The sequence below is a fragment of the Triplophysa dalaica genome, chromosome 6 (genome assembly GCF_015846415.1).
Source record: "Triplophysa dalaica isolate WHDGS20190420 chromosome 6, ASM1584641v1, whole genome shotgun sequence".
NCBI lineage: Eukaryota > Metazoa > Chordata > Actinopteri > Cypriniformes > Nemacheilidae > Triplophysa > Triplophysa dalaica.
Window position 1 is genome coordinate 19891074 of NC_079547.1, and position 12366 is coordinate 19903439.

A 12366-nucleotide genomic window follows, 5' to 3' on the forward strand; every position below is an offset into this window, starting at 1 on the left:
TAAACTACTGTTTAAACGTTCAAAAGGGTTTATATAATCATTTCCTTCATATGTCATATTTGTCACAATGTCTGAGCAGCTTGCAAGCACATACATTTGCATGAATTAGTGCAAATTAAACTTTAATGAGGAACAGTTGACAGAAGTTTGAATTTTAAAAGAGGACAGATTTTCACAAAGACATTCTTTTTCCAAAATAAGAGCCAACACGAGCCAATCAAACCTAAGCAGAATGACATGCTATCTCACAGAAATATAATCTTGCTTTAAATATTGCATATACAACATTTTAACAGTGTTTAAATGTGTAAATATTTGCTACCCTTCATGGTAGTCTGCAGTCAGGGTAAAAACATAAACTTATATAAAAAAGCTATATCAATCTTCACTTTAAATGTGTCAGAGTGCAATATTATCATACACAATCTTATTTATTTCTTTTAAATGATCATGTACAAGGAAATAAATGTTTACTAACTTAAAGTCCCTTCAAACAAATGAGCATCAACCGTCCAAATGAACCGTATTTCCACCCTGAATTTAACCAATCCTTTATTCTATAAAAAAAAGTATATAGCAATAATCAAAACTTAACATTTAACCGCTCTATGACGAAAGTGCAACCGCACAACAGAGGTGGGATTCATAAGTGCCAATATATTTAGCTACTATTTATTTTAATATGGGAACTTCAGCTCCAGGAGGTATCGGATGCGACACTGGCTTTCCTTATAGATGAGATACTCACTATTGTAGAAACCACTTCCTTCAAACTGCGGCTGTTTTACAACATTGCCCTGAGGAACAGCCACCTTTTTACCATCAAGCTCAATGAAGACATCTTTTGAGAGATCTAAAAAACAAACATGGTCAAACAGAAATGAATGGTAATCTACACAAAATGCAAGATGGAAAATAAATACTGTGTGTAGAAATGTAAATGAACCAATATGAATAAATTATGTCCAAATATTTTTGCAACAATTCATGTTTACAAATAAATGTAATTGTAGGCAGTACTGATTTTACATTGCAAAGTTAGTAAGTACATTGCTTTTAAATATGAAAAAAAAACCTGGTTCTTGCTGTCCGCGTGCAACTACACTGTCATAGCCAGCAGGAGGCTTCCTTAAGCTGTAGTCATCTGTTGTGATGGTGTGCTCTTTTCCCAGAGCAACTTCGTTTAGAAACATGATCCCAATTTTGTTGGACGGACGAACTGCAAACACAGAACAGAAAGACAAAGATTGAAAAAAAAGGCCCGTCAATAGTGTTCACCACAATAACAAGCTTATGCGAATCGTGTTGCCGTATTGTATCCCCTTTTGTGTGTTTCTAATGTGTTTTTCAATCGGAGGTCTATATGGATGCAAAGAAGGCACCGTTCCTCACCATATCCCGCTGATTTGCTGTTTTCAGAGGCAAAATAGATTCCCCTGCCCACTCTTCCACCAGAATGGGGCATGATGCGAAGGCCACTCTTCAGAATGGCTGCAACAACAGCCACATTTGTTCCATGCCAAAGCAACTTCCGGTTCTCCAAAGCATCATTTTCCTTGAAGGACTCAGCCTACACGTGCAAATGCATACACACATAGACACGCACACACACACAAAGGAATTCATTATGATGATAATAAGTCCCACAGAAGCTGGGAACTCACTGTTGCTCTGAAATAAAATAAGGTTTAATAGAAACTCAAATATTTGTTATTTCTTTAAGCTTTTACTGTTTACTTTTGGCATTTTGCTTTCAGCATTTAAACACGCTTTTAATATTTTGTACAAGAATGATCTGAATATTTCTTGTGCATTAGCTTTTAAAAGCTTAAAGGTCCAGTGTATGAAATTTAGCAGCATCTAGAGGTGAGGTTGCAAATTAACAGCTCACTCCATCCCTTCGTTTCAAAGCACTATGGTGGATGACACAGGATTAAAATGATGTTGCGTTTTTGCTTCTTTGCCGAAGGATATAGATAAAAATAGCTCATCTAAAGGAATTTAAAACATAACTCTTCATTATGTAAGGTCTTTATACACCTCTGAAGAAATAGTAATGTGTAATATATTGCATTTCTGTCAACTGAAAATGACATACTGGACCTTCAACTTTTAAATAATGTGATTTAATGTACCTCTGTATCTCTGTCAACTTCCCAGACGTCAATCAAAGTCAGTTCTGGTTGTCCGGTGGCTTTTAGGTATTTTTCAATAATCTTTAAACCAAGAGAAAAATTAATTTGTTAATAAAACTCACATGTGAAATAACTTTAACAAACCTACATATAGAAAATTACCAAATATAGTCTATGTAAGGACAGTTCACCCAAAAATAAAATTTCTGTCATCATTTATTCACCCTCATGTTTTTCTACTTGACTGTTTCAACAACAGAACACAAAAGAAGATATTTTGAGAAATGTCCATTTTCATCCAAACAATTGAAGTCAATGAGGGTCAACATTGTTTAGTTACCAATGTTTTATAAAATATCTTATTTTGTGTTTGCAGGAGTAAGAAAGTAATTCAGGTTCGGATCAAAATATAATTAGTTTAATGGAAACCTTATATTCTTTGCACTTCTTATCCACTAAGGTAAGTTTGCATTTGAGAGACTGGAAATTTTGGTCTATCGGATGAGGCACTGCGTCCACCATCTCATCCTTGGCTTTCTCAGATTCAGCTTTGAGACTCTGGGCGATCTCAATATCTGCGAGGACCTGCAAAAAATAATTTGGATTTTGGTCATTCTTATCCAAAGCCCCCAAAACTGTGACACTTAGCCACACTCCCCCAACTATTCATAAAAACTGATGTGTAGTCATTCTAGCTCCTGTGTATCTCACCAGAAGCATTTCCTTCTTGCTCTGAAGCACAGTGTCATCAGAGATCACAGGCGGTCTGTTGCGGCCAAAATTATGAGGAATTTTGGTGAAAAACTTGGAGGTGAGATCTTCTAACTTGTACTGCTGCCCGTTCTTGATCGCTAATTCAATCTCCTCCAAAGCCTCAAAGCCTTTGGCTATCTGCAGCTTGCTCAGTTTCCCCAGTGGCATCTTCTTAATATCTGAGAGAAAAATACATGAGACGAAACTCCATAAAATACTTGCACAAGTGTTAGATGCTCTGTTTGTGTCTGCCAGTTTAGTTGACAGTTCATTTTAAAACTCCCGGTGGCCTTTAGAATTGCATGTGAAATGGAAATCTACCCATAAGCACTCTATTTCAGAGTTTTGTGATAGAATTTAGTTTTCACAACAATCAAAGATAAGGCATAAAAACACAGTTACATGGTTCTTAGACATGGCTATTCAAAGGAACATAAGAACTAGCTTTTACAGTTAAGTTAGTTCAACTATGATAGATGTAGAGGAGTGAATTTCAAGCACACCCAAGTTCATGTTGGTCATGGCTTCCTTGAACATGTCATTGTTGAAGATGAATTTAATAAGCCTTTGAGTGTTCTCTTCCAGCGTACAAGGCAGAACGTGTTGTTCGGTTTTCTTTACACCTCCGCTGTCTACTGTATCCACCTGTAAGGAGAAATTAAAAATACATTAGTAATCTTTCATGAAGTTGACACCTTGGTTAGAAAGTCATACGTTGATCAAATGCTGCCAAAATGGATGTAAATTACCTTCACTTCTGCGTCCTGGTCTCCATCTACCTCTATCAATGTGTACTTTCCTGAATGTGAGACAAAGTTTTCTCGATCACTCCAGTTATTCTTGGTCTTGTCTTTGAATTTCTTTTCAAAGTTTTTGATGGCTGCATCAGCATTTGTTGCAACCGCTAAATTGTTCTGTCCTGCTTCTCCCTAGAAACGATCAGAAAAGAAACCTGTGGATTATTACACTTACAGTAAATGAAACTCAGGAAATGTACGCTGTCTCCTAATGTTTCCTGTGGAAGGTACGTTTCCAACTTCTAAGCAAAATTCTCTGCTAAAGAAAAGAAGGAAACTAACCACTCTTCCCCATCTTGTCCAACAATAGTGCTTCCCATCGCACTCCAAGACTTGGATTACATAGAATTTGTTGTTGTTATTTCCAATGTTGGTTTGGTTTAGCATACAGTCATAATCTTCGTGAACCTATTGGGATAAAACAAAAACGTTAAGAATAAGGGTACAAAATAATCAGGGATTTTTTAAACTCATTGGGAACGAAAATAAAACACTGCAGCAATAATATGTTTGTTTGTTTGCTCTTACCACAGCGCCTGATAAATTACAGAAACTGTCTGGGTTCCTCGTGCTCTTAGCCTGCAGTCCTGCTGCCTTCAGTGCATCTTTGGCGGAGGTGAACTTGTCTTTTGGTGTAGCTTCAGGTTCCTCTTTTATCTTCTTTACTCTTGCTTTTGCACTTGATGCTGCCCTTCTCTTTGGTGCCATCCTGATTTCTTCCCATTTTAAAACATCGATTTAAAACGAACACATATTTGTACGAGGTGTATTTTAAAATTCAGAAGTTATTTCAGAAGTTTCCGAAGATATTATACACAAACAAACACGGGTGTGAATAAGTATAGGCCTACTATGTTTTAAGTAAACATTGGTTTAAATTTGCTTCAGCAACATTACTATTGGTCATTACTTCTACGAAACACTAAGAAATTCTATATTTTCTATCCTTTCTCCAATCATGATTTATAATTGCATTGGTAATGCTGGTGACCATTTATATACATAACATAGACCAATACTAGTCTTTTGGAATATCCACAAAAAAAGTTATATTAAGAGAGGCCTGTTATTTAAGGACATGCATGAAATAATATATAATAAAAATCAATAAACAATTTATTTATGAAATGTAAAATTACAGACATTAATTTGACATTATCACAAATGCAACAAGAATGCTTTAAATGGTAATTGTATAAGTAATAGTACAGAAGTACCATGTTATATTCACTAAAAACTACATGACATGACCATACCTATAACAAAACAACTATTAAAATCTATTTCAGGCAGGTTATAAGGTTACAGACTACTAAGAATGTTTACACGTGTTAAAAGATTGTGCATGTCTTTAATTTTACTGTAAGTGACGTCATTTCATGGCAGCCTATCAGAGCTTTGCAGCATTGAAATTCTGTATAGAAAGTCACGCGGGCGTGTCTTGTAAACATAAAACTCTTTTATTAACTAGAAAGTATTCTTGAGATATTGATATGTTATAAATCTTAAACTGTGCCAGTGACGCAGTGATTCTCAAGGGTAAGTGAATTATGGCGTTAGCGCAAAGCTATGTGTTGACGTAAATGTCACAGGCAGCTATAGTTACGTAGCACAGATTTTAAGAGAATTTTGATAGCTTGAAATGGTTTTATGTTTTATTTTCAAACAGACGAAACGATACTTACCTGATTGATGTAGTGCTTTTAAAGTTTGCAGATTCACTTCAAGACTAAAATCTGCAGCCTGATTTCCGGGATTACTGAAGGATCGACGTCATATTATAGACACACCCCCGACCTCATCTTTTGTAAAATAAACCGTTGATATGGTAACCATAGTTTCTTATTAAGAAAGATTATTTTTACCTCTGTACATTAAAAATATAATTGTATTTGAGTTTACAATTTGAAAAGTTAAACAAGTAAAAAGGCAAAGTGAAACTCTATTTTGTAAATAGGTTTTTTACAGCGAAATATTTCTAACAAAAAAATATACATTGTGCCTTCAAGTAGAGCAGACCCTAAAAGAAACTCTGAACCTTATTTAAAAAATGTGTTACTTTTTATACCTTTATACTGATTTGTGCAATTATACTTTCTCAAGGACACATTAATGTGATTTGCCATCATTTACTCGTCCTTGTCATTTCATACCTGTATAAAAGGCAATTTTCAATTATGAGACATCATTGACTAGCAGGAAAAAAAAATTGTAGTCAAAGGTGAGTTCCTAAATTCTTCAAAATATTTAAACAGAACAACAATATAGAAAAAACAATTCTGCTATGGCAGTGAATGATGTCCCAGAACTGAAAATTCCTCCTAAAAAATTCCTATTCTTCCAAATATCTTTATTTATGTTTAACAGAACAAAGAAATGAATACAGCTTTGAAACAACCTGAGGGTGAGTAAATTACGATTTTTGAGTGAACTATACATGTATAAGCACAAAATATATGTTTTTGTAATATAATGAAACTAGTAACTCATTGTCAATTCACTGATTTAACCAACAAGGCCAATTGACCGGTAAGACTTTTAAAGTTGTACATGTGTCCTGTAAGTTAACAGGAAAGACTGGCTTTGTTACAAATGGCTCTTTGTGATTGGTCAGATCTGAGTGAAGTTCAAGCATAAACTGAAAAGTCCTCCAGTTCCACCACTTCAGCAACAGTTCTTTCCATTATAAAAGATGAAACATAAAGGCAGAAGATGACTGCAAATATAACCGTCTCAAAACATTAATGTATCCTCGTTGACAGGACAATTTCCCCTTTCTCGTTTTGACACACATGATTAAGTGTTCAGCTCCTTGTTCATCATTATATCCTTATTGTCACTTAGGTTATGAATGGTCTGCATGTGTGAACAATGCAGGAGACAGATGATAGAACTATGATATCGTGTTTAAAAAATACTATTCTATGCCCATTAGATTCATAGTGCAATAATTGCTTTTATTTACATTTTATGAGTTATGGTAGCCTAAAAGTGAGTTATGGGTAATAATATGACATTGTAAACATGGGACAAGTAAGAATAATTTATGGCACGTTTATTTGTCACCTGTACTAGATGGTTCAACATTATTTTATTTAAATGACGTAATGAGTATTTAAATCCTCTAGAGGGAGACAATGAACAATGAATTTTTGTTCGGTGCCATTGCCCCTGTGTAGTTGATTTGGAAATTTGTTTGCATTGTATTTGCTTGCAAGAAAATGGATAAATGTCTTTGTAGTTTTAATTCTCTAAGACATGATATTGTCGCGGCTCTATCCCCAAGGCCCGAATACTGAGGACTGGAAGGACAGGACCGTGACACATGGGTTTTCTACTTTTCAGCTGCTTTGCCCTTTTTACCCTACAATTAAAGTTTGGGTTCAAGCTGTGATGGGACAGAATTAAATGTTTTTCTTATTGTCCAACCCCAATCCCTTCATTGTATTGTCAGCCCTCCCCCTTGTATGTTCTGTTTTGTCTGTGGGGTGTCTGTCTTCGTTTTTGTCCATCTTGTCCCGCTGATCTTTTTACCCTTGGGCCGCTCGGAGATCGGCCCTTGGAGCGGGGGTACTGTCACGGTCCTGTCCTTCCAGTCAGGAGTATTCGGGCCTTGGGGAAGGAGGTGTGACAATATCATGTCTTGTGTGTGTATGTTTCGTCTTGTGTGGAGACTTGTGCAATTGTGCAATTCCCTTGCTGTTGGTCGGTTCATTGTACTTAATAGTTACTCCGTGTTAATACTTCGTGTTCGTTATTACCTGTTGCTACTTCGTGTCTGGATTACCTTGTTCCTGCTTCCCTTGTTTTTGGATTTATTATTTAGATTATCCTGAACTTTGTTTTGCCCCCTTGTGGGAAGTTTTCTGTTTGCTGTTTTCTGTTCAAACACCATGAATGCATTTGTAGAAAATCAAAAGAATATAACCTCCCATAAGAGAATCAAAGGGACACCAATAGTAAAATGAATCAGGACTCCTCATATTCATATAAAACACATTTTACATAAATGTATTTACATAAATTACAGTATAGACCACAAACCAGAATCACCATAAATCTACATTAAAAACAACCTGTACATAATACTTTAAACATATTTACTACATTTTAACTCCATATCTCAAACAATACTTCATATTTTGTTTCGATAAAAAGAACTGGTATACAGAATTTAAACTGGTATCCCACTGATATTATCTAACTAGTCAGAGAGAGAGAGCGAGAAAGAGAGAAACAAAATGGGATATTGTACTCCCAGCACGTTGAGAACAACATAACAGGCCATCTTTGTTCTGAATAGCCTCCTCAACATTAGCAAACACTTGTTTTCATTACTAGTGATTTATCTGTATACCACATTTGCCAAACAAACAGGTTTCTTAGAGTGAAGATGTAGTCGAGTCCACTACCTCTCTGCCATTACATACCGTAGGCACAATGTTGGAGGCTGAGGCTGTGAAGACAATGATAATAAAAATGTTATTCAAGCATCAAGCATCACCTTTTCTTACCAAATCTATGTCAGATTTCACCCCAAAATCTTAAAAATGTTATATTTTGCATTACAAAAACATATTTAAGTATCAGATCTTATGATTTTGGGTTGAACTATTCTATATATATAACTATAACTCACAATCACACAACAGCACAACTGTACTATACAGTAGGCTTCAGAACACTTTGATCAATATCTTTCATTTCAGACTCTGATTCAAACATACCTGGTCGATATTTGCGATGTTGACACCATTTTACAATCCGTCAACACGCTTGATCCATAGATTGTGTTTGAGTGCATCTATGATGCTGATAAAGAAGAAGATGGAGATCATATGTAAATAAGACTGTACCTTGGGAGAAGCTAGAGCCTGGACCAGTGGTCACACTGAATCGGGTGGTGGCCACTCTGTGTGTGGTGACATTCTTCTGGGGCTGGAAGAGGATGATGTGGATCTTGGGAGCGAAGAGGCAGCCCAGCACTACTGAGCCACTCAGACTCACGGAGATGCACATGGTAGTGGTCTGTACCTGCAAGACATGAATCCCACACAAATCAGTTTAAAATAAAATCGAGTCGGTTTGTTGAGTTTTACATTTGGTCACATTTGTTTTTATTTAACTTGATTCTAATGTGTTTCCAAAGCCTATGTGGTTAAAAATAGATCTGCAAAAATGTGAAGTGTGTATGAGCAATCCTCCGCATACTTATACACGCTTTCGAAACGAGCATCAACAAATAACATTTTTAGAGGATTTATCAAAATGAACATGTTGTTTGTTGTGTATGATTTAACATTTGATTTATCAGAAATGTATTCAAGATATTTCATACATGCATTCCATGGCAACCAAAGCCATTTGCTTGTGAGCAATTTCCCAAAATGCAATATATTTTTATTTTGTTCATTCTAAACACAAAAATTCAACTGCAGTCATTAGGTCATGTTTTAGAAAATCTACAATGTAACCTTGATAAATAACTGTATGAAAACATGAAATACCTGAGGAAAAAATGTTTCCTTTCTATTGAATTGAACAGTTTTTTCGTGAGAGCAGCAATGCTTCAGAATAAACCAAAGTGCTTTAAATAATGCATCATTCACAAAGAAAACTATACCTAGAAAGGTCTTGTCTCTTTTCACAGTATGCATTGCTTCTGTCTACATAAACATGCACTGTTCATATAGAATTCTGTGCTGAATGGGTGTTGTTGCCTGATCTGCATTCAGTGTTTCCTCCCAAATTCACATTTATTGGGCAAAACGCCTAAAAAAATGGCTGACATGGTGTACACAGACAACCTAACTAAACAAACAAACAAGCATATAAACATTCAAATGCACGGACAAATCTGATTCTAAAGATCAGCATCCTGACTTTTCAAATACGAGATTCATATCTTGATCTTGGTCACTGATGCCGCTTGCATGTAATGTGCGCATTGGTGATTTATGTCTTGTTTCTGAGAGGCATATCAAATATTTATCAAATAAATCTTACCAGCCCCATGTGCTTTTTCTCAAGCATATCAATGTTCCAGACGGTTGGTGAGAAACAGAAATAATGAAACCAAAATTATTTTTTGCGAGATGAACAGGGTTATAGCCTTTCCGTCTCAAAGGTACACCTTCTTTTCGGAGCACGGGCCGCAGCTGGGAATCAACTTTCCGTGTTCTAACACATCACCTCACACACGCAAACAAAATGAGAGAAGAAAGTGAAGTCTCGTCCAATCAGGACTGAGGGAGATTCCCCTCTCTCGCTTCAACTCTGTCAGCTATCTTTTCTTTCTTTCGCTGTTAATGGATGATGCTGAACTGACCCTAGCAGAAGCTCCCTGCAGCCATAACACCTCCATAACATATAGCTCACTGGAGCAGCCACATGCAATACATTTCCTGTCATCAGTGGTGCGTCATATCAGATACACATATTTCATTCTGAGGTGTATAAAGACATTAGATAGTGAGGCGTTATGTTTTTATTACCTTAGAATGAGCTATTTCTATCTACATACATCGCAGGTCCCCTTGCATGGAATTCAATGTTTTACAGTACCCAAACAGACAAACTGCTCTACAGAGAGCATTTCGTAAATACGTTATCTTCTTTGGCAAAGAAGCAAAAACGATTCGCAACCTCACCACTAGATGCTGCTAAATTCCTTACAGTGGACCTTTAAGTTGTCCAATTGTCTTATATATTTGTTAATTTTTCTCTGTTAAACTAATAAAGATGAACCTCTAAACACAATGGTTTTCTACACATACTATGTTTTAAAAAATGTACATATTTTAAAATAAAACTATCATATTTTAAACATTTAGTTATTTATTGCGAATAATGTATGCATCAAAGTATAAAAATATTTAAAATGTCAGATTTTAACTTTTTCATAGTATTTCTCTTGGCACTTGACTGAAGGATACTCGAATCAATTGAATGAAATGTTTTCATAGGCTAGTCATTTGCCAGGATGAAACATCCCACTTCCTTTGTTCTACATTGAACGGCTTTTGAGCCCCATGAAATGTGCGGCTCTCCTTTCATCAGTGCAAAAAAGACAGGTGATCAAAGAGATTTCTGTATCCGCCATCTGAATCGGCAGGTACCGAAAGAAAGGAAAATCAATCAGGAAACTCTTGTGCTCTCAGGGAAATTGTGTATGCTAAAAAGTCAGTGCTGGAAAGTGATTAAGGGCTATAAGAGAGGCTCATTATCTAAATGATGAAAAAATATTCCGCGCTGTCATTGTCTGTGCGGTGTGATTTGAAACAGCCTATGTAGTTATTCCCACAGGAGAGCTGTATTATCCCCAGGCACAAGATTTACTTCTCAAAGAAATTATATTGTTATACAGAACACCCAGGGAAAGCGTAACTGTCTTCAAGGCATTTCAGACCAGAAAATCCAACTGGTGGGGTTTTAAAGAGAAGCATAAAGCTGTCTAGAACAAGCTATTTGTTTTGTAAAAGTTGACACATCCAACACAATCGTAGGGCAAATAAAAACTATTTTACGAGGTGGCTAATTTGTATGAATTTTTAGGATCCTATTTGTATGTTTTAGAATGATCTGCTTGTGCATCACACAAAATTCATATATGTGACCATACACGACAAAACCAGTCTTAAGGGTACATTTTTCAAAATTGAGACTTTTACATCGTTTGAAAGCTGAAGAAATAAGCTTTCTATTTATATATGTTTTAGGTCATATATGTTTTTATATATGTGTTAGGATAGGACACTATCTGCCGGAACAACAACTGTTTACAAAACTGGAATTTAAGGGTGCAAAAAGTTGAAGTTGTTCAATCTGAGGCCCTGTAGCAGTCCATCCACTAACAAAAAGAAAGTTTCATACATTTACGGTAGGGAATTTATAAAAAATCTTCATGGAACATGATCTTTACTTAATATCCTAATGTTTTTTGGCAAAAAGAAAAATCTGTAATTTTTACCCCTCCAATGTATTTTTTGGCCATTACTAAAAGTGTTACCATGCTACTTGAGACTGGTTTTGTTGTCCAGGGTCACATATATTGTAAAAAGTCCCCTTGTAAAATAGTTACGAATAAGTGTTTTGTTATATTCCCTCTCTAAAATCATCCTTTTGAAATTACTGTTGTTGGTGGAGGAAAAATCTATGTGACTATTTTACGAGGTGGCTAATTCATTTAAAATTTGTATGATTTTTATTACCGAATATTATTATATACCGAAAGGCAAAACTGAAGCCCAAACCTTGCGGAAGTATAATGTATTAAAACGTAGGGATAAGATTGTACAATTCATACAAATTATCCACCTCGTGAAACAGTTACGAAATCCTGTGAAATTGTATTGGAAAAAATACACGGTACCTGGCCAAACTTTGTCCAAACTGCAGATTATTAACTTGTTAATGTAACCAAAATGTTTTCATAATCTTGATATTATAATCAAATAACCTTCTTCACCTCTCAAACAATTGTAATTTTTGGTTGATGTCTCAAATCCCTTTACTTTCTAACTACCCAGCTCGATTCTGGTATAACGTACACTTTTCAACGCTCCAATGGTTAAAATCCAAAAATGCATACTGTGAGAATCTGGATTTCGTCCTGTCCTCTACAAATATTGCATCTGTGTTTAATACAAAGTTCATATATCATATGTATTCATTCGTATGCA

At 35.6% G+C, this 12366-nt stretch overlaps 2 protein-coding genes across 3 annotated transcripts in view; both read right to left on the reverse strand.

Moving 5' to 3' along the window:
• Nucleotides 1–105: 105 nt before the first annotated feature.
• parp3 (poly (ADP-ribose) polymerase family, member 3) lies at nt 106–5938 on the reverse strand. The gene is made up of 11 exons (XM_056749650.1): nt 5371–5938; nt 4214–4401; nt 3968–4093; nt 3638–3817; nt 3392–3533; nt 2847–3067; nt 2565–2720; nt 2136–2216; nt 1393–1570; nt 1076–1219; nt 106–853 (listed from the first exon to the last, which is right to left on the reverse strand). Exons 2-11 carry the CDS (start codon nt 4391–4393, stop codon nt 678–680), a joined length of 1584 nt encoding a protein of 527 aa, XP_056605628.1. The 5' UTR covers nt 4394–4401; nt 5371–5938; the 3' UTR covers nt 106–677.
• A 1204-nt stretch (nt 5939–7142) lies between these two features.
• Nucleotides 7143–12366, reverse strand: part of grm2a (glutamate receptor, metabotropic 2a) — a 33727-nt gene continuing 28503 nt past the window's right edge. For both annotated transcript variants that reach the window (XM_056751276.1, XM_056751277.1), the window contains 2 exons: nt 8542–8719; nt 7143–8141 (listed from right to left, as the gene is read on the reverse strand). In XM_056751276.1, coding sequence (XP_056607254.1) covers nt 8068–8141; nt 8542–8719 — 252 coding nt within the window. In that variant the 3' untranslated portion in view covers nt 7143–8067. The remainder of the gene's footprint in view (nt 8142–8541; nt 8720–12366) is intronic.